We start from the raw sequence: 19,407 nt of genomic DNA, 5'->3' as shown, positions 1-19,407 counted from the left end.
CCTTTAGAAATACCTGTAACTGAATTAAGAGACCATGATTCCCAGTTCCAGTTGAAGATGTACATTCTTTATTTAAAATTGAAGGGAAAATAATAATCTTGAAAACTTTACTCTCAGCAGCAACATAGCACAGACCTGTCTGGACTACACCTCATCGCACGAGCATGGCACAGATTACTCGTTTCCAACCGATACAATGTCGTGTGATGAAGTATACATTTGCCTTCTTGTTTCAGCAGATGAAACAGGTCTCAATCAAGGGCAGGCTATGGTCATATTAAAAACTAAATCCAAAGATATGAGCAACAGACAGACTGAGAACAAAGACAACAAATGCAGGCTCTATTCCAACTACTGTTTTGTTATATACACACACATACATTTGAAGTTCGAAACTTGGACCCATGCAAGTAGTAGCAAACACTGTACTGTACATGGACGCCAATTCAATGACATTGAGGCCATGGTACATTGTTTGAAACACTGCACCAACTATAGATCTTTTCCCCTATTAGGCAATACCGCCATTGCTCTTCAGAAACAGTTTTTCCATTGTATGAATCATCGGTGGTTTTAAAAGCACAATGTAAGAGGAATATCAGCTTAATTTGCATAGAGAATGCTGATACCATAGGTGCATTAGCCGATTAGCGGAGTCCAAAACAAGGGCAAGAAAGAGGATCGGCAGTAGGGTGGGTTTCTATGGTAAGGGTTTTCTCCATTGTTATGCTTTCCCGGGTGAACTCCCGGAGTGAAGTGACTCCTCGTGGAAAACTATCCAGGAGGATATTCATTTTCATAGAGCTTTAGAGGACTGGTAAGTGCTCTATCGTATTCTATCACAGGATAAATCTTTTAAAATCTTAAATCTGTTCATCCTCTACTACAGCAGTACCTTTCAATCAGATAAAACAAAACAACTTATCAATAAACATACAATATAACATTGTTTCCGTGCAACAATTTCAACCACTCATGACTATTTCTCTTGCATTCTATTATATACATAGCTTGTACTGATTACATACATACACTCGGATGCACATAGTTGTACCGACAGACAAACACAATCTGTCTCTCTTCTATGCACTCAACAAAGGCATAGGAAAGTACAACTAACACATAATACGCACAATCCTCCAGGATTAAATACCCATCTGAATACCTCCATGCATATAATGACCAACATTATTGCCGGTATTTGAGCCCGCCAAGAGACATTTGTACTTCCTAGATAGTAGATATACACATTTGCATTCCACAATTCCTATAAACCAAAGGCATTCTGCCCCGGACCACTGGATTTGCAGCACTGCTGGTGTCTCAGTTACACTTTTTGAGTGTTTGGCTACCAAAACACCAGACATTGAACTTTAAAACACTGATGACTTTTAGATCAATGATACAAGATTCCCTGTAAAGTTTTGGGCATCATGACGCCACTGTCCGAGCAAGTGACATTTCATCAAATCAAAAGATATGCATTGATTATTATATAATTTCCCTGGACTTTAAGGAGACCACAATAGCATTGCAGATCCAGGGTTTTGGGTTTCTCAGAACACAACACTGCTATAAAACAAACAAGCAGGCATTCCTATGGTAATTGGTAGAAACATTCATACAGATTCCAGCATGCACAAAGCTCACACCATCATGCACATGACAGATGCTCTCAGTGAATAGGATCAGTCGTTGCGTTCAACTGAGCGATTGGGGTATTGTACGATGCCGAGATTCGCACAAGTCGTGACTTTCAACTGAATGTTTGAATGGTTCACTTGTGCGCTTTCAAAGTGTTTGGTAAAAACATGATACGTGGGCCGACGAGACAGGAAAAGGGAAACCTCAAAATAAGGGTTCTTCTCACCATTTCCATACTAATTACAATAAAATAAATGTTTATGATCGGTATATAATACTTAGATAATACTTTTGTTCTGAAACAAACAACGGAAATAAATAAAATGTGTGCAAAGAACTGCGTACTTTTCTGTCATTTCGGGTCTACTTTGTACTGTTTGTAGGGATCACTGATTAAGAATTAAAATTATGTATATGTGTGCGTATAATGTGTCAAAATACACACATGCGCCCATGCTAAAATCCTCTCTGTTGTGGGACCAATGAGGTGAAGTCCTCTTCGTAGTCAGGGAGCCTCATTCTCTAAGGGAGAGATGCAGAGAGCATGGATTAAAGCTAAATAAAATATAACGACAATGTTTGTATGACGAAATCCTAAGGTGCATTTGTGAAACAGTGTGAAAGGAGCCGCCCCGCCCACACTAGCACTTTCAAATTCAAAAATGTAGATTTGTTTTTGGCTTTTGTGCCTTTATTGATAGTTACAGTGAAGACGGACGGCCAGCGGGCGCCCCACTAGCAGTGATTCCTAAACAATTATCACAAAATCTAAAATTACGATAATAATATTATTATTATATTATTCCTGCTGTTCTACCAACCAGGTGAAGAAATCACAGATTGAGGCTTTAACCTTTGCTTTTATATGAAATATCTTAGAACACATACAGTACGGTATGACACTTCAAATGCTCTAATCTTAAAATAATCACAGAAAATATCCAATCTACAAGCTTGTAGAGTGGCTATTTTCGCTGCGCAACATGCCTCCATAGAAGACATGCTGGCTTCTATGGAATCCAAGTGAGTGAAATCAGTGGTGGCGAGTACGAGTGGGACGCTTTACCGTTGTGAGGTTCTTGTTGTTGTGGCGGTGGGCGACACGTCGGTGTGTGTAAAGGCTGGCCAGTACGAGCTCTGTGGTGCTGTAGGCTCTCCAGGATGCTGTCCGTCAATCGCCTGACGTCTTTGTGGGTTTGTGGGTGTGTCTGGACATGCTCTAGCTGCTGTAGGCCACCCTCCTCCAATAGCATGCTGCAATAGCGAGAGGCTGTGGAGAAATAATACCACCTTCTCTGTCAAGTCAACCTTTTTTGGTTGACTTGAAACTTAATAGGCATCACAGAAAATACAAACCCAAAATAAATACATAAAATACAAGGTAGGTAGTGGCTATGGGGTTCACACAGGTTGGATATTGTTGTAAACTCTAAGTACTGGACCCTCGTCTGGTTTGACAGACAGGTAGTGTGTTCAGGCTGGGTGGTGTGTGATAATCCGGTTTAAGTATTCCTTCGGTACGGCGACTGCGGCGGTGGGCCCGGGAGAACAATAACGCGACACGAGACAATATCACGCTAAAGGTTCACAAAGTTTATTACACAAACAGGAACATATATAGTGCTGGATCATAATGACGTGACAACAAGATATCAGACATAATAACGTGCCTACTGCAGCAAGGCTGACCTTGCCGTCACCGAGATGTCTCTCGTAGCCTAACTATAAAGTATGCTACAGTTCAGGCAATACACAATACATATCAAGTACACTGTGTCTCACGTTCAAGTACACAGACATGGGCGATCAGATTATAACAGATATGAAGGCTAAAAACAAGCTTTAGTGAATTTACAGGACTAAACTTCTGTTTAGTACTGAGTTTACACTAACTACAGCATTGTATGCACTGCAGTATGTGTGTCGTCTCTTACCGTTCTTGCTGCAGACATGCTGCATGGCCCAGGCTGCCCACAGCTGAACTCCAGGGGTATGGAAGCACTCCAGCAGAGGAAAGAAGGGGTTAAATGACCTAGAAGAGGATAAGAATTGGATGAGGTGTTAGCATACAGCTACTGTACTGCTGAGATCATTTAGAAACTGAGTCATCACTAAATTAAATTGTTTACAATACTCAGTAGCACACCATTCATGCTTGCTTGCCGTGATAACTAACTAGTTAAGTCTAGCCACGTAGCTAAATGGCTTTGTGGCAACACATTTGGAGGATGTGCTCTGCTGAGTGCATTTAGTTGTGTGTTTCTGTTGGGAAGCAAACTCTCACCTGTATGCCACCATCTCACACTCTGGTGGCGGCCACTTCAGGATGGCAGAATGCTAGAAAGCAAAAACAAACAAATGATTAACTCCAATTCAAACGCTTACTATACAAGGTTTTAACATGCACTTACAATACAGGTGAGGCAACTTTGCATATATATGTTACAGAAACCAGGACAAGTGAGAAAAACGGAGCGGAGGGCGCCCATTTTCCTGGTGCGGGAAGCCGTGGCCGCCCTCAAAGGGTCCCGGTGCCCCCTCCCCCCCTCAAAGGGTCCCGGTGCCCCCTCCCCCCCTCAAAGGGTCCCCCCGGCCGCCAGTCACTGGTGTCCTACCAGCTGTTCCAGCAGTGTGGTGCGGAGGCCAATGCTGAGCGTCCAGGCCTCCTCCCCCCTGGAGGTGAGGTGGGCCAGGATCCCTGCAGCGAAGTAGCTAACCTCCACCTCAGAGCTGTGGAGCAGAGTGCAGATGTGGTCCAAGAAGCCCTGCACCATCAGTTCAACATGCAGCTCCCCGACTTCTGCAATGTTGTTCTACAACAGTGAAAACATGAAGAGCGGATTAATAGTGCATCAATATAGTGAATTTATTCCACCACGTAAGTCTGTGTGCGGTATAAAACAACAGCACTAAAACTAATACTTATGTTGAGAATCTTTAGAAACGTACCAGCAGCCCAAGAACTTTCTGCTGAATGGAAGACTCATTGGGGAATGACTGCAGACAGATTAGAGAGAGAGAGAGAATGTGTGTGAGATTCAGAGACGGAGTCAGCTTGCCTCCTTAAGCCCCGATTCATGTGGGATGTCGAAAATAGCCTAAATAGCCGACCCATAAGTCCACAACGCATAGCCTTGTGGGCTTGTAGGTCGAAGTGCGACACCGTTGTGCGATGGAGCATAAATTAGCTTTTAGGCATAGTTTTATAGCTCTGAACAGAACTCTTAATTACTAAGGCCCTCATTTATCAACCGTGCGTACGCCAAAATATGGGTGCACGCCGAAATTACCGACATTTTTGACATTTACCATTTCCGCCAACGCTTGAAATTGAACGTGACAACGTTGAAAATCCACGGTTGCTCCTCAGCTGGCGTACGCATTTTATTTCTGTCTTACACAAGCGGAGCAGCCTTGTCTGAACTGCTGACACTGTCACAGGCATCAAAACATATGTTTTCACTCCTAAAATGTTAATATAAAACGGTATGTGTATGTAAAAAACAAAAGAGAGATTTCCAACTTTACAAGTAATTAAAATCGCGCAATTAAAAACAATATAACATGTTTACAATGTATTAGTTTGTGCTTAATCAAACACTTGTTATGCGAGCGCACTTGTGAGATGATTTTGGAGCGCATGCGGACGCGGTGATGCGGCATATGCGATTATGATATTATTATTTTTTTAAAGGCATGAATGGACTGCACGCCTTTATTTCCAAGTGACAATGACAAGCATACAATACAGCTTGCCTATTTGTAGTAAGTACTAGCAGGCTATAGGCGTAAGGGGCTTAATCATTCACCATTTATAAGTGCTTAGACAGTTTTGACAGTTCAGATAAAAGCGAGATCATTTTCGGGGCTCGGGAGGACGGGACCGCGGCGTGCGTCGCCAACACATACCAGCGCAAGCGGCAAGCCTTCATCCATATGTTTATGATTCGTTCATCAATGATCAAATCACTACATAAACGTTGATTGTGAACTGCCTTGACGACATGATAGCCTATCTCTCATGCAGGCATGTCACCCACAGGACTTTAATATCACAGCAGTGCGCAGTATCACGCCTTCGCCGTGCACTGCGCACGAATGGGTAAAATTAATATAGGCCAGCCTACAAAAACTAATTCCATTCATGGCGATGCGATGTCGATGTGTCATGTATATGCGTGCATGCGTGGACATGACAGCAAAGCAAGCGAGGTGAGAGGAAAACAGACAGGGTAGGCCTACAACTTTATTTAATTCATGCAGGTGTTCGTTCTTTATTTAACAAGACACCAGTGGGCTTGCAAGTTGCGTGTGCTTCTGCGTGTGTGTGTGTGTGTGTGTGTGTGTGTGTGTGTGTGCGTGTGTGTGTGTGTGTGTGTGTGAGAGAGGTGCGTGAGGCGGGCAAGGCACGGGAGAAACCTTTTTTCCATAGTAAAAACTTGTTTCCATGGTTCCCACAGGTCGTAATTCATGTGTTCAGTCGCAAAAACGAGGGCGAGGCTTGATTTCATAGGGCGTGCCAGATAGATTTCAGCCGTCACATTTATTAACGTCAGGACGAAATTAAGGAAGGATCAGCTGTTTGCGATCACTTTATAAATGCCGTGGCGACGTGGGTGTACTACGAAACCTGCACTCGAATCTGTGGCAGATTTTACACTCGATTGATAAATGAGGGCCTAAGTCTACATAAGCGTTCATTTATTGGTGTGTGCCAATACAAAAGTGGAAATGTTAGTACTTTGTCCTCCATTGATTTTGGTTGTGGGGATTTTTTTCCCAATACCACAGAGGAGGACGCACACACGCACGCACGGCACGCACACACACACACACACACACGCACGCACGCACGCACGCACGCACCACAGTTTGGGAACTAGATGTGCATGTGCATGTATTTACATACCTCCAGGACTTTAATAAACAGATCCAGCCCTTGGTTCTCAATAAAATGGCGACAGGTCGTTGGTGATTCATCTGTGAGATTCCAGAGTGCACTGAGAGTGAATTTAAGGGTGGCGTCCACCACGCCTTGGGTTGCCTTCTGACGCACAATGTGGAGCAATTGCTGGAGGACAAGGAGAGCATCATGAGAATCTGACCGATTTTTCTTCTAAGCGAACACGAGTGAACCGACAAGCTTACCTTCACGATGAACAGTTCTGCCCCCAACTGAGCAGTCTGCTCTGTAGACAACTGAAAGACAACAGACATCCGTTAGGAAAAGGCATGTCAACTCAACAATGACAACTGTTTTGTTTCAATTATTTTACTCGTTTCACATAGTACCATAACAATATAACTCCATGGCCACTGCCCTTCCAGTTCAGACACATGACGAAATGCCCTGTACATTGTGCAATATATATAATACTAGCGAGTGTTGTACCACAAAGTTAATACTGAACTTTACAATTCACAATTTTGGCATTTAGCAGATGCTCTTACAAGTCTGAGATTGGAATAAACAGAGGAAACATGAACTCTAGTCAATAAACAAGGTAAATAATCACATGCTAATTAGAGCACAGCGAGAACAATGTAGTGTCTCAAAGAAACTAGGATACCAGGTAAACAATGAACCTAGCATCTTTCTAAATAACATGCCATCTAATATCTTTATCACATTCACTTTTAACACAAGCATAGACACATACACACAAAAACACTGATGGTGAAAACATACAAGCATGCATGCATGACTGCATGCACTTCACATCTACCTTAGCTGCCAAGATGGAGATGATGGCGACAGCCATCCTTTGCATGTTCTGGTCTTCATGGTTGCACAGCCACTGCATCACCAACTTGGCAGCCTCAAACCTAACGGACACAACAAGCCATTCAGATTGGATTTGCAACATACAATTCATACAGTCTCTAATGAGAGATCCATTCCCCTCTGCTGGCTTTGCAATAGAGGCCTTGTTGTACCGAAGGTTGGCATATTTCTCTTTCCTCTGGCATGGCTGTCTGTAAACATTAAAGGACCACTTCACCACTTTTCAACCTATCTTCATATAATAGGTCCTCACTAATAATCATGAAGAAATTGTGCAATGTTTTTCTACTCGGTCTGTGTTTCATAGGAGGGCTGTGGGCAGTTCAGAAACCGTCTTCCAGTGACATCATCGATGGGGAATACAAGCTAATAAAAACTGTAGGCTTTCTAGTCCTGAAAAGTTGCAATGCAAAAATGGAAGCCATCGTTCTCACGATAATGAAAATCTAAATATTTTTGTAAAAAAATCTTGTTTTAAAAAAGATCTGCCTAATGATGATGTCACTGGAAGACGGTTTCTAAACTGCCCACAGCTGTCCTATGAGACACAGACCGAGTAGAAAATAATTGCGCCATTTTTTCATGATTATTAGTGAGGACCTATTATATGAAGCTAGGTTGAAAAGTGTTGAAGTGGTCCTTTAAGGTAACCACTTTCTAAAGAAAAGGTACATGTGTGTATATAGACTAGAGTAGACACATTACACACATACTGTATATATCTTGAACAGCAGTTGTTGTATAGCAAGCGTTGTTTCCTCCAACATGGTGGGGGATAACGTGCATTCTAATTGAATAAAAAGGTTATTTATACTAATGTCAAGCACAGAAAATATCAGAACTCCAACCTAAAAACGCTATGAGCTGCAATGCGCTGTGAGCTTGTAGATTGACTATTTTTGTTGCATGACCCTGGCACACAATTAAAGTCCTTTGTTTCCTTGTGTATTAAAACTACATCTAAGCAATACAGTAACATGTATGATTGAAAACTAACTTGGAGTTCACGTTTTTACCAGTGCTGATTCAAGTAGACTGTACGCATTTTGTGGTGTATTGTGAGTGGGGGAAAACAGTTTGTGTGTGTGGGGGGGGGATCCCACCTGTTGAACGGGACTTCCTGTAGAATACGATCACTGCACAGAGACAGCAGGCAGTTCTTCTGCAGCTGGAGGCAGAGGAACCAACATGGCCGTCAAAACAGAAGCTGAACAATAGCTGGCTGTACTGAACTAACACAGTGACCGTCTGCTTCAGAGTGTCCACTGGTTCCCAAACACTGGGTTGGGACCCATTTGTGGGTAGCAAACACGGGCCCCCTTATTTTTTGTTTCTTCTTCTCATTATTATTATTATTATTATTATTATTATTAAAACATTCCCAAAACTTTTCATGAATTAAACCAAAATGCAATGATTCTTTTCAGTACTTCATGAAGAAATCAAAGAAAAATAAAATAAATTCCATAAATTAGAAGAAGTAGTGAAAATAGCCGATCTACAAGCTCACAACAAGGCGTGAAGCGATGTATTGTGAGCTTGTAGATCTGCTATTTCCACTAGTAGAGAATTACTAATTTCTGTTTTGGGTCACGGAAACCACGGGGAAGTTACACCATCAAAGCATCAGTGTTTTATTTAACCCATTTTGGGCGGGAAGTTAACCCTTTTTGGTGTTTTAAGCATTCCGTTATACTTTAGCTATTGAGAAATAGCAGATCTACAAGCTCATAGCACAGCACTGAGTGCCGTGTTATGAGCTTGTAGGTCTGATATTTTTGAAAAATCGCGCAAATCATTGAATATATATTCTTTCAGAGTGAATGTTTTTAACTCAAATCTTTGCTTCTGGGGGGTCCCTGGAACAACATATTTTCATTTTCACGTAAAGTTTCGACTTCAGGCCTAAATGGGTTAACCCAAGATGAAGGTGACATCATGCAGCAGGATACACACTGACTGACTTCCTGGTATCAGGCTTGTCACAATTATGACATAATTTGCAAATTATTTGAGATAATCACAATTATTATTTGCATAATTGTCCTATATATCATTTAAATTCCACGTTGAAAAATGTTCATATAGTTTCAAACCCTTTAAAAAATAGTGGAACTAGCAGATCTACACGCACAAAACACGTCATGTTGAGCTTTAGTTCGGCTATTTAATTACTGTATAACGTTAAATATGCAAGTTATTTGTCATATCTGCTCTGTGCAGTCGATACACAGACCCATTCAAAGGAATGAGTTCTAGGTATCGCGGGTTGCAGCCTGCAACTTTTGTTTACCAAACCTACAATGCAAACTGAAATGAAATTTTCATTCATAATGACAGAAACACAATCAAATCGTTAATCGCAATTATTTGAGCGTTAATCGTCACATAAAATGCCCTAATTGTGACAGCCCTACCTGGTATCCGTCCTGCGTAAAGACACTGTGAGTGACGTGAGTGTGATCATTGGTTCCTGGTATTGCTGGTTTCCCCCTACTACCTGGAAGCTAACTCACCCATTCATGTCTACTGGACACTGAGTGTATACGATCAACTTGTACAAATGACACCAGCTATACCAGGGGTTATGAAAAACCATGGTTGAGTAGTACCAGTTGTGTATGCACCCAAAATGACCTGTGGAAGGTTGATCATACCTGCTGGTGATTGGGGAAGGTCCTCATGGCCTCCAGTAACAAATGGGTGACGGTGCCCAGGAGCCTGACTGGCATCCCGGCTGCCAGGTCTTGCTTGGTCAGGTTGAACACACAAGCACTGGCTGCCAGCTGGACGTTCAAGGTAGCGGGGTGATTCTTCATACCCAACACTACCAACTGCAGATATGCATGGGGAAATAGTTACGATAGTTAAATAACGATGTCGTGGTGGTAGGTTGTTTTATTTTTTACAACTGATCCTCGTTAACGGTCATTAACTCTTTTTTCCCCCAGGTACGTATACGTACGTCGACGCTAGGTGGCGTCATATCCCAAGTCCGTACCGTTCCAACTATGGGATTGGAAATATATTCACAGTGCAAAGCAGTGGAGGGGAGGATTTTCCAACTCCTCCCTTCCTTAACTCAGATTCTAGGATAGCTGTCCTTGGTGGTCCTCTGCCATCCACATTTCGGATTTAATTTGTGCCTTTTTACTGCGACACTGGCGCCATGTAAACGCTTCTGACAAGAGGTAAGGAGTATGTGCTTGTTCCAGTGCTGCGGTGGTGTGTGTAAAAAGAGTGTGTGGGGGGCGGGCAAACTCCGACTTCTTAAAGTAAACGTGTATGCTGGCCCCTGGAGCTGGGGTTTATACCAACATAAATGCTACATGTTTTCATACAAAGCCTTTGGTTTGGTAAGCTGCTTGCTGCACTAAAACTCTTTTAGTGCCTATTAATTAATTATCAATAAGAGGCAAGCTAGCAGGTCCCATGAAACTGCGACTATGCCAGAGTTAATAGTCTTGAACTTCTTTTCCCTCTGCGACACGCAAGGAAAGAGGAATTGAATGAACCAAACTTGAAACAATATTAAATACACTCAGAGCATGAAGGGATGTTTGTGGTTGGCTGGCTTTAGCTGTTCAGAGGGAAAATGTAAGTTATACCGACCATATAGCTACCGTTCTCGGGATTAATATCTTACGTGTTCATATGTGGTTGACGATAAATTATAATGATCGTTCAGACATAGTGCAAACTCTCCCGGGAGGGTACAAGGTGTGTGATGGGAATCATGGGATGGTGTCACATACATGATGGAAAAAGCCTACCATTGATTTTGACAGAAACATTTAGTTTTAGACATATTTTAGTCATTTGAAATGTTTTAGTTTTAGTCTAGTTTTTATTATGCCATTGTGGTATACAGTATTTATCTGAAGTTGAATGGGGTGCAGAGAATGAATCATGATGTAAGTAAGTGTTCTTTGAACATTTGTGGTGGTGTACCTTAAGGATATCGGGCCGTGGTTTCTCCATGACATGGGTTAGGCTGAACAGGTGAAACAGAGCTTCTCTCACAAAGCCTTCTCTCTCGCTGTAGCGGCGCAGTGCCTCACAGATCTGCGTCTCGTTGGCTTCTCCTGTCACCTACGCATGCACACATACGAGACCACTAAATATTTGCACATCTTCAAACAGTGAATATTATGTTTGAAGGTACAGTTATTCGCCCAGACTTACTTTTAGACTGCCCTCTCCAGAGAGGAAATCCGAAAAGCCAGCATCTGTGGCCAACAGTCCCATAAAGGTCATCCCTGGTCTCTCCTCAACAAACGCCTTAACAGCTGCATCTGTCACCTGCAGAGCCCCAAACAAGAAATACAACCTGACTCTACATCTTGAAATACAGGTCCTTTACAAGATGTACAGCGCATCACGCAACACACACACACACACACACACACACCCCTTTAGTGGCACGAGAAAATATACAGTACGTTAACAATGCACAACTGAAAGGGAATAGAAATGATATGTACACTGAGCTATTACGGTACATTACAACTGAGCGAAATCTAACTTTCAAAACCATAAGAATTGTGCATTTGCTGTGAGAAATAGTTGGCCTATATATATCCACATAGGAAAGGTTAGCTTGGGGTAAGCTTTTGCAAGGTTGTGCACAAAAAAACACAGTTGTGTTTCAAAAGTGTTTAAAGGTAGTTGCTCTGTTTGTACAGTTTTTCTACAACTTTTTGTGTTATAATTGTGTGTAATTGTGTTGTCACAGCAGCAGCTCGCAAATCTTGCTGCTGTGTTTGCACATTGTTGTCAGTGCAGATATGGGAGTTTGTTGTCATTAGTCATGCACACACCAGGGATCCCAGACTTTTTCATGAATGAACCAGATGCTATAAATGAATGAGATGAACAAGTCAAATCATCTCAAACCAAAATTCCATTACTTTCCCCAAAATGTTTCTGCCTCTTACAATTTTACATCATCTATCCAGGTCAGGACAATTCCTTGACTTTTCCAGGATAAGGGGAAAAGGGACTCTCTGTCCGTCTCTCTCTCTCTCACGCACACCATGTACGCACCTGTTTTCTCCCTGATACATCCAGGGATACTAGAGAGGGCAGGATCCCTGGCTGAGCGAGTAGTTGACGAGCCACGTCAGAGGTAAACTGCTTATCATCACTGATGTCCAGATGCTACATTCACACACAAAAAGAAAAAACACCATATAAAGTATTTATTTTAAAGAAAATGTTCTGTTTCTACCATATGTAGCTTATGTTCTCTAATATTTTCTTTTTGTTACAATAAATATAAAGTATTGTACTTTATTAGAATCAATCATCAATGTTCTCTGTCCATAAGAACACAAGGGGAAATTTGTTTTCAGTAACAGCGAGTAAAGCGGAAACTATGTTTAACCCATTCAAACCGGGAAAGAATCTGTGTCATTTTAGATTTTTGCATTGGCTATTAGGAAGATAGCAGATATACAAGCTCACAGTTACATGTCACTTTGTACCGCGGCCCTGCTATTTTTTAAATAAAATAAGATGTCAAAAGGGACACATTGTCAACAGCATCACGGACACAACTCTTTTATTACAGACGAACCTGCAGCGCATCCAGCTGCCCTATGACGGCAAGCAGCTGTGCGGTGCTCATCTCCAGCCTCTTCAGCTGGTGCAGTGTGAGCGACCGGAGCCTCTCCCTCAGCCCCAGCAGGGGGTTCAGGTTGGTGACCGACGTGTTGGACAGATCCAGGCTCTCCAGCCGAGGCAGGGAACACACGTCGGCCAGTCCCGAGTCATAGAAGTCCACGTTGGCCAGAGAGAGGGCGCGCAGGCCCTGGAGGGAGCTGAACCGCAAGCGACTCGATTCATCCAGAGAAGACATGGTGAGGCCGGTCAAAACCAGGCGCTGAAGAGACTCCTGTAGGATGAGTGAGAAAGAAGTACTCATTTCATGATTTCATTTTCATGTGTCTACACTCTACAATAGTCAGACTATGGATGGGCATTTCAAGAAAAAGTATGATTCACTGGGAACTAGTTTGTCCATTCTATCTAATATTATTATTTTATAGTCACACAAACTATTCACTTTTTTTATGTAATGACCCATCACCAACATGGATCTACCATCAGACGAGGTGATGGAAAAAGGTCGCTTGATAACAGTTGTCTCCCGTACTCTGCCTTTACCTGACAGTGTTTATTGCTTGCGAGCCCCTGCAGTATATCAGGAATGGTGAGGTCTGCATTGACCCTGGCAGCGTCGAGCTCCAGCAGTCTGTGAGAACACAGGGCTCTCTGAAAGGCCTCTGCAGAGATCCGCGCAGTGCGGATGCATGCCCGTCTCAGCCGCAAGTATTCACAGTTCCGGAACACACCGACTGTGCTGTCGTTCAACAGACCTAAAACACAATTGAAATTTTTATTTTCTCATATGTCAGATAGATACCAAAGATTTGAATGCAAACTGAGCCTTTGGACACTCCTTCCTCTGGGGAGTTCCAGTGGGGCTTTATTTGACTTCTAAGAGGTTTGGGTGCTTTGCTTTCATGTCGCAGTTAGACCATGCAACTTGTCAGGAGAAAACACAAAACTCTTGGAATAGGAAACAAGTTGCATAGTAAACATAGGTACCACTAAGGGATCATCAAAAACAAGAAAGAAGAAAAGGTTCAAATTACATTTTCATAAATATTGTCATGATTATATAAACTTACAATGTAAGGCATTGTGAGCTTGTAGGTCTACTATTTTTGAAAATGTTCACCTATAATGACAGGCCCAAAATAGGGACAAAACCTATAGTCCTACCCTAGAAGATATTACATACATTGTATGTATTATGTTGTGTTCATGTATCATTTAAAGTTACTAGAACAGTGCAGGTTGGGGGTGTGATCAATTGGCTAATAAAGGGTGAGGTCAAGCATCATTGTGATGTCAGAACATCATTGTGATGTCAGAGAACAGGCCAGCTCCACATATGGAGATATAATTTGGACCCTGTCCAGAGCCCGGGCAGAGGTTTTGTGCTGGTTCTGGACAACCGGTGATCCGACAGACTCGACACCGGGCACTGCACTCCCTGTGATGGTGTGGAATGCGTGTGTCAAATTTGAGACTTGGTGCATTTATAGATATAGATGGTGCTGCATGTGCACTCAATTATTTGTATCAGATATATTGTGCTCTAGTCTAGTATCGCATCCTTGAAAGTTCTGGCAGAAAACATGTTTAGTAAAATATCTCCACCTTTCTACAAACTTCCCAAGGACAACATTCGCTTCCCGCAACGGGGATTTTATTTTGAGAAGCGCCTTGTGATTGGTGCAGGGTATTTAAAACAAATGGAGGGCAGTAATACGCCTTGCGGCGTCCACACTGCCGGAAATACAAAAGAAGAAGTATTCTTGTGGATCAATGGTTGTACCCACCTTCAAGAGCCATCTTGGTCAGCAATTGATCTGCTAACTCCTGTGGGAAAAGTATTGCCTCTCTGAGACAAAGGGAGCCATCTGCGTGCTTCGCACAGAAACACTCCAGGTTCTGGCTGACATAGGATAGACACAGGTCTACCAGAGAGGCTGGGGAGGCATCATCCTTAAAACACAAAGGGGACATTTATTGATATGACACGGTCAGATGTAAGTTCATGGCTAGCCCTAGAATGTCTCTGTTGTTTCATACATTGCAAGTATTCCACATACCAGAGCCATAGAACACTGCCGTAGACTTGCGGTTGCAGCGGCAACGGTAGCATAAATGTGATAAATGCTCCGTTTGTACTCACACATTAAATAATTCCAAAGAGGTGGAGTAAGATATTCTATTGTGAAAGTTCTGGCACTAAACGTGTATTTAGTCAAATATCTACACTTTTTCAAGAGCTGCATCCTGGCGGCCCGGAATGATCGATGGACTGAATTTACCAACAATTCCTGTTGATTACCACAGACGTCATCACAAGAAATTGACCAGGGAAGCACAACTGTATGGGGCACACAATTGGCAGGTGGTGTGATAAATTACCCAGCACCCATCACAAGGCCCCTGCCAATTGTGTGCCCCAAACATTTGTGCTTCCCTGCACAATTGGTGATGACGTTTGTGATGATCAGAGGAAGTTTTGATTAATTCAGTCCAGCTGTCATTCCGGGCCCCTCTGCCCGAGAGAAAGCCATGGGTGCAGCTCGTGAAAAAGTGGAGATATTTAATTTTATAATAATAATAATTTTATCTCATTCCACCTCTTTGGAATTATTTAATGGGCGAGTAGTACAAACGGAGCATTTATCACATTTATGCCACCGTTCTGCCACAAGTCTACGCCAGTGTTCTATGGCTCTGGTATGTGGAATACTTGCAATGTATGAAACAACAGAGACATTCTAGGGCTATATAGTTCATGGCAACAGTACGTAGTCATGTGAATGCAATTAAGTAGTAATGTAAAAACAAAAACTAATCGGCAGTAAATACATAGACCTACAGTACTAGATATTGATTGATGGAATACTGTATTAACAGTTTGCTATATACAATGGTGCTAAAAGTTTAACATAATAAGCCCTGAGGGCTTATTTCCAAATTTTCCATTGTGATCCTGCGCATTAAATTTATAATAGGCCTATATATTTTAAGACGTGCAAAAATCTTTTGACAAAACTCACCATATTGAGAAGATTAGAGGCCATGAATAACGTCCCTATATTGACAACCGCGACTTTTTTTCTTTATGTCTTCACGACAGATTTAACTGCTGGCTATAACTGTCGAGTTGACCCGTCTTAGATATGCATGTTATGTTACCCTCATGTAACCTGGCACCAGCAGCCTGGTGTTGTGGTAACGTAGATATGTAACGCTGTTAACCTCATATAACCTGGTGATAACAAGCCCGATGTTGTGATGATAGTAGCCTACCACTCTCGCTGAAAATAGCTGCGGGAAAATGACGAGCTAGCTGCAGCTAACGCTCGTGAGCCAGCTAGCTAACTTGTTGGTAGTTGGCAACACTATGACTATCTGTGTGCTGGAACTGGAATATCGCCTTTTAAGCAAAAGCAGATTATTTCTGTTTTCGCTTTTCATGTTTCATTTTAAACGCATGTCTGTCGATCTACTCTGGGCCGTGTCGTGTGTCGGAGACGTATAGCTCTGATAAAGCCGCAGTATGTCACAGGCTCAGCATAACTAATCGGTTGGCGGAGAGTCTATTTTAGATTAGACATTAGACAAACAGTGAGAAAAGGTCACAACACTGGAAGTACATCAGGAGCTGGGGGCGGGGCTAATGGAGCCCCGAGTGAAAGGACCATAGACTGTGGAAAGGACACTGCTGCGATAAACATACCAAGGATTCGTCCGTGATGTCACAACTCACGAAGCCTCAGACTGGGGAAAACATTGAAAACAATAACGTCCTCGTTTGCTGCCACGTCATCCATGGTCACACCAAAAATGACGTATTTATGTTCAACTGAAATATAAGTGCAGTTATGGAATTAGAATAGTGCCATTATACTTGCTTTTAAAAGGTTCTGAATCTCTGAGAAGCGTTAATAGACTAATAGATAGTCATTGGCTCCACAATTGCGACGTCACTCACTGTACCATTTTGGCGGCTTTAGCTAGACTCAACTACGGAAGGCCGTTTGAAGCATTTGCGCGATCAGGAAGCAGTAAAAATACACAACCGAACGTGCAAGTTGCTAAGGCAAATTGGCATAAATTGCATCGCTTTGCAGATGACAGGCGTCATAAATAATCCTTGATATTCTGAAGGAACTATTTAGTTCAAACGATATCACGGTATTTATGGTCATTAAACTAAATGGGGGCTAAGTTTATTGGAAGGGACTAAAGGCATGTAACTCTACCGGTTAACGTCACCAAACAGCAAGGTCAATAGTGGTGCGCGCGTGGTTAAATCACTACAGAAAGCACGTCGGCACAGAACGTGGATTGTAAAAATGGCTGGACTCATCAACTTTGAGGATGAAAACGAGGTGAAAGAGTTCCTGGATAATTTGGGTATAGAATACAGCTTCCAGTGTTACAAAGAGAAGAATCCTGAAGGTATAAACTTTAACTGTCCACGGTCCATGGTGCTGAACTGATCGAAACTAGTACAGTACAGTGTGTTATTGCAGTAGTTAGTTTTAGTTGTTATTGCATTCTGCATGTAACTATTAGCCTGACACTCAGTCTGAAGTTTCATTTCACTTCATTATTCATTCATTATTCTGAATGATTAATTATTAATTATTGATTATTCTGAATCGCCAGAACATATTTTCTTAATGGGCGTGGCTAGCGATTCAGGGCTGGAGCCAGGCTATGTAACTATATTAACTGGCATATTTTCCTTTGAACATATACATGCTGTCATTGCTGTACGCAGAATATGTATAGTTGGATGCTCAAAAATAATATATACAAATGAGGCAAGACGAAATCAGACTTCAAAAGTATGAGTGATTTTACTCGAAAAATGACCTGCCAATGCAATAGAAACCCAGTCTGGCTCATTGAACAACAGGGATTCACAGATTTTATACCTGCCCACAGCTACAAAACAAACGGACATGTTGCATGAGCCAGGATCTGTTATTAAATGTTTACTCAGAATTCCTCAACAATGTCACTTTGAATTGTCACTATGAAATGTGTTATATAAATGCCCCTTCTCCTTTGCATTTGTACTAAGGATGCCAACGACTTGCTGACTACTTGGAAGGAATTAAGAAGAATTATGAGGCCACGGCACAAGTTCTCAAACACAACTGTGAAACAAATGGGAACGCTGCTAGTTGCTACAAATTGGGGACTTACCACGTCACAGGCAAAGGTACACCAGGAAAAACAACTGAACGGTCTGAACCCTTCTCATCCCCCCCTTTTGCTATTCCTCTGTTGTTGGCGATTGGATGTACCAGCAGTTAGGACAAAACCTGAAAGTAAAACAGTCAGAAAGAAAATTATAAATATTAAGATCTATGAATGATACCACCTGAAGCTATGTTTGCCTGTTGTCCCAAATCTCTCCACCAGGTGGGGTGACTAAGTGTCTGAAAACTGCCTATTCCTGCTTCATGCGCTCCTGCAATGCAGGCGGAAAGAAGTCTATAGATGCGTGCCATTTTGTTGGAACACTAGCCCATGACGGACGAGCCCTGGAAGGCGGACCCGACACTGCAGTGGCCCTGCAGTACTACAGGAAGGCATGCGACGGGGGGTTCGCTCCTTCCTGCTTCAACCTCAGCACCTTGTTCATCGAGGGAAATGCCAAGGGCTTGGGAGGAGACATGCCTCAAGCACTGAAGTATGCCAACATGGCTTGTGAGCTGGGACACGTGTGGGGCTGTGCCAACGCCAGCCGCATGTACAGGCTTGGGGACGGCACGGAGAAAGATGAAAAGAAGGCAGAGGAGCTGGCGAACCGAGCCAGACAACTGCAAGGCATGGGGAAAGAGCAACAGTTGAAGTTTGGGGAGTGATTTTATATGGCTGCATTTACTGTTATTTGTCTTGGTGCTCTCTTTGTCAGTGTGTTTCTGTGATGATGTCCACTTACACCACCCAACTTGTTGCTGTATATAGGCATGTTTGTGGGATTCGTTCATTTAAAAGTGAACTACCGGTATATCTTTATCATGTAAGTTGGCATGCAATGCCCATTGCCCACCCCCCAAGCAGGGGGAAGTTTTATTGAATATATTTGGACCTCGTGGTCTGGGCAAAATGTGTGACCCAATTATTATCAAAAAAAATCCAAATAAAGTACTGATAAGAAATGACAAAGATGAAACCTTGTCTAAATAGACATTTTAATATTTGAAAATGTACCCAGCCATACATCTGACTTTACCCCCAATTATCCTCTCACATCAGTAGCATTCTCGCTGTACAGTATGGCACTTTCTCTCACTCACTCTCACACTCACACACACACACACACACACACACACACACACACACACACACACACACACACACAC

General features: G+C 42.4%; 2 protein-coding genes across 2 annotated transcripts; one reads left to right on the top strand and one right to left on the bottom strand.

The window, feature by feature from the left end:
• Positions 1–45: 45 nt before the first annotated feature.
• zyg11 (zyg-11 family member, cell cycle regulator) lies at positions 46–16,623 on the bottom strand. Its single transcript, XM_080769540.1, has 18 exons — positions 16,078–16,623; positions 14,842–15,007; positions 13,598–13,809; positions 13,008–13,325; positions 12,476–12,589; positions 11,615–11,731; positions 11,381–11,521; positions 10,087–10,263; positions 8,533–8,597; positions 7,371–7,470; positions 6,793–6,843; positions 6,554–6,715; positions 4,594–4,641; positions 4,260–4,457; positions 3,929–3,981; positions 3,579–3,676; positions 2,711–2,914; positions 46–2,166 (listed from the first exon to the last, which is right to left on the bottom strand). Exons 1-18 carry the CDS (start codon positions 16,099–16,101, stop codon positions 2,150–2,152), a joined length of 2,265 nt encoding a protein of 754 aa, XP_080625666.1. The 5' UTR covers positions 16,102–16,623; the 3' UTR covers positions 46–2,149.
• A 475-nt stretch (positions 16,624–17,098) lies between these two features.
• On the top strand, positions 17,099–19,158 carry coa7 (cytochrome c oxidase assembly factor 7). Its single transcript, XM_080770299.1, has 3 exons — positions 17,099–17,485; positions 18,117–18,257; positions 18,461–19,158. Exons 1-3 carry the CDS (start codon positions 17,380–17,382, stop codon positions 18,904–18,906), a joined length of 693 nt encoding a protein of 230 aa, XP_080626425.1. The 5' UTR covers positions 17,099–17,379; the 3' UTR covers positions 18,907–19,158.
• Positions 19,159–19,407: the final 249 nt, after the last annotated feature.

Source organism: Protomyctophum bolini (genome assembly GCF_963924005.1).
Source record: "Protomyctophum bolini genome assembly, chromosome: 8".
Taxonomy (NCBI): domain Eukaryota; kingdom Metazoa; phylum Chordata; class Actinopteri; order Myctophiformes; family Myctophidae; genus Protomyctophum; species Protomyctophum bolini.
This window is presented reverse-complemented; position numbering and strand designations above follow the sequence as displayed.

Bases quoted from the DNA above. Each gene is read 5' to 3' on its own strand.
- zyg11 (XM_080769540.1), bottom strand. From the start codon at position 16,101: ATGGCCTCTAATCTTCTCAATATG. The intron at 11,732-12,475 runs GTGCGTACATGG...GGGGCTCTGCAG, and splicing joins ATGTATCAGGGAGAAAACAG to GTGACAGATGCAGCTGTTAA. The intron at 3,982-4,259 runs GTAGGACACCAG...TTTGCTTTCTAG, and splicing joins CCACACTGCTGGAACAGCTG to CATTCTGCCATCCTGAAGTG.
- coa7 (XM_080770299.1), top strand. From the start codon at position 17,380: ATGGCTGGACTCATCAACTTTGAGGATGAAAACGAGGTGAAAGAGTTC. The intron at 17,486-18,116 runs GTATAAACTTTA...ATTTGTACTAAG, and splicing joins CAAAGAGAAGAATCCTGAAG to GATGCCAACGACTTGCTGAC. The intron at 18,258-18,460 runs GTACACCAGGAA...TCTCTCCACCAG, and splicing joins TTACCACGTCACAGGCAAAG to GTGGGGTGACTAAGTGTCTG.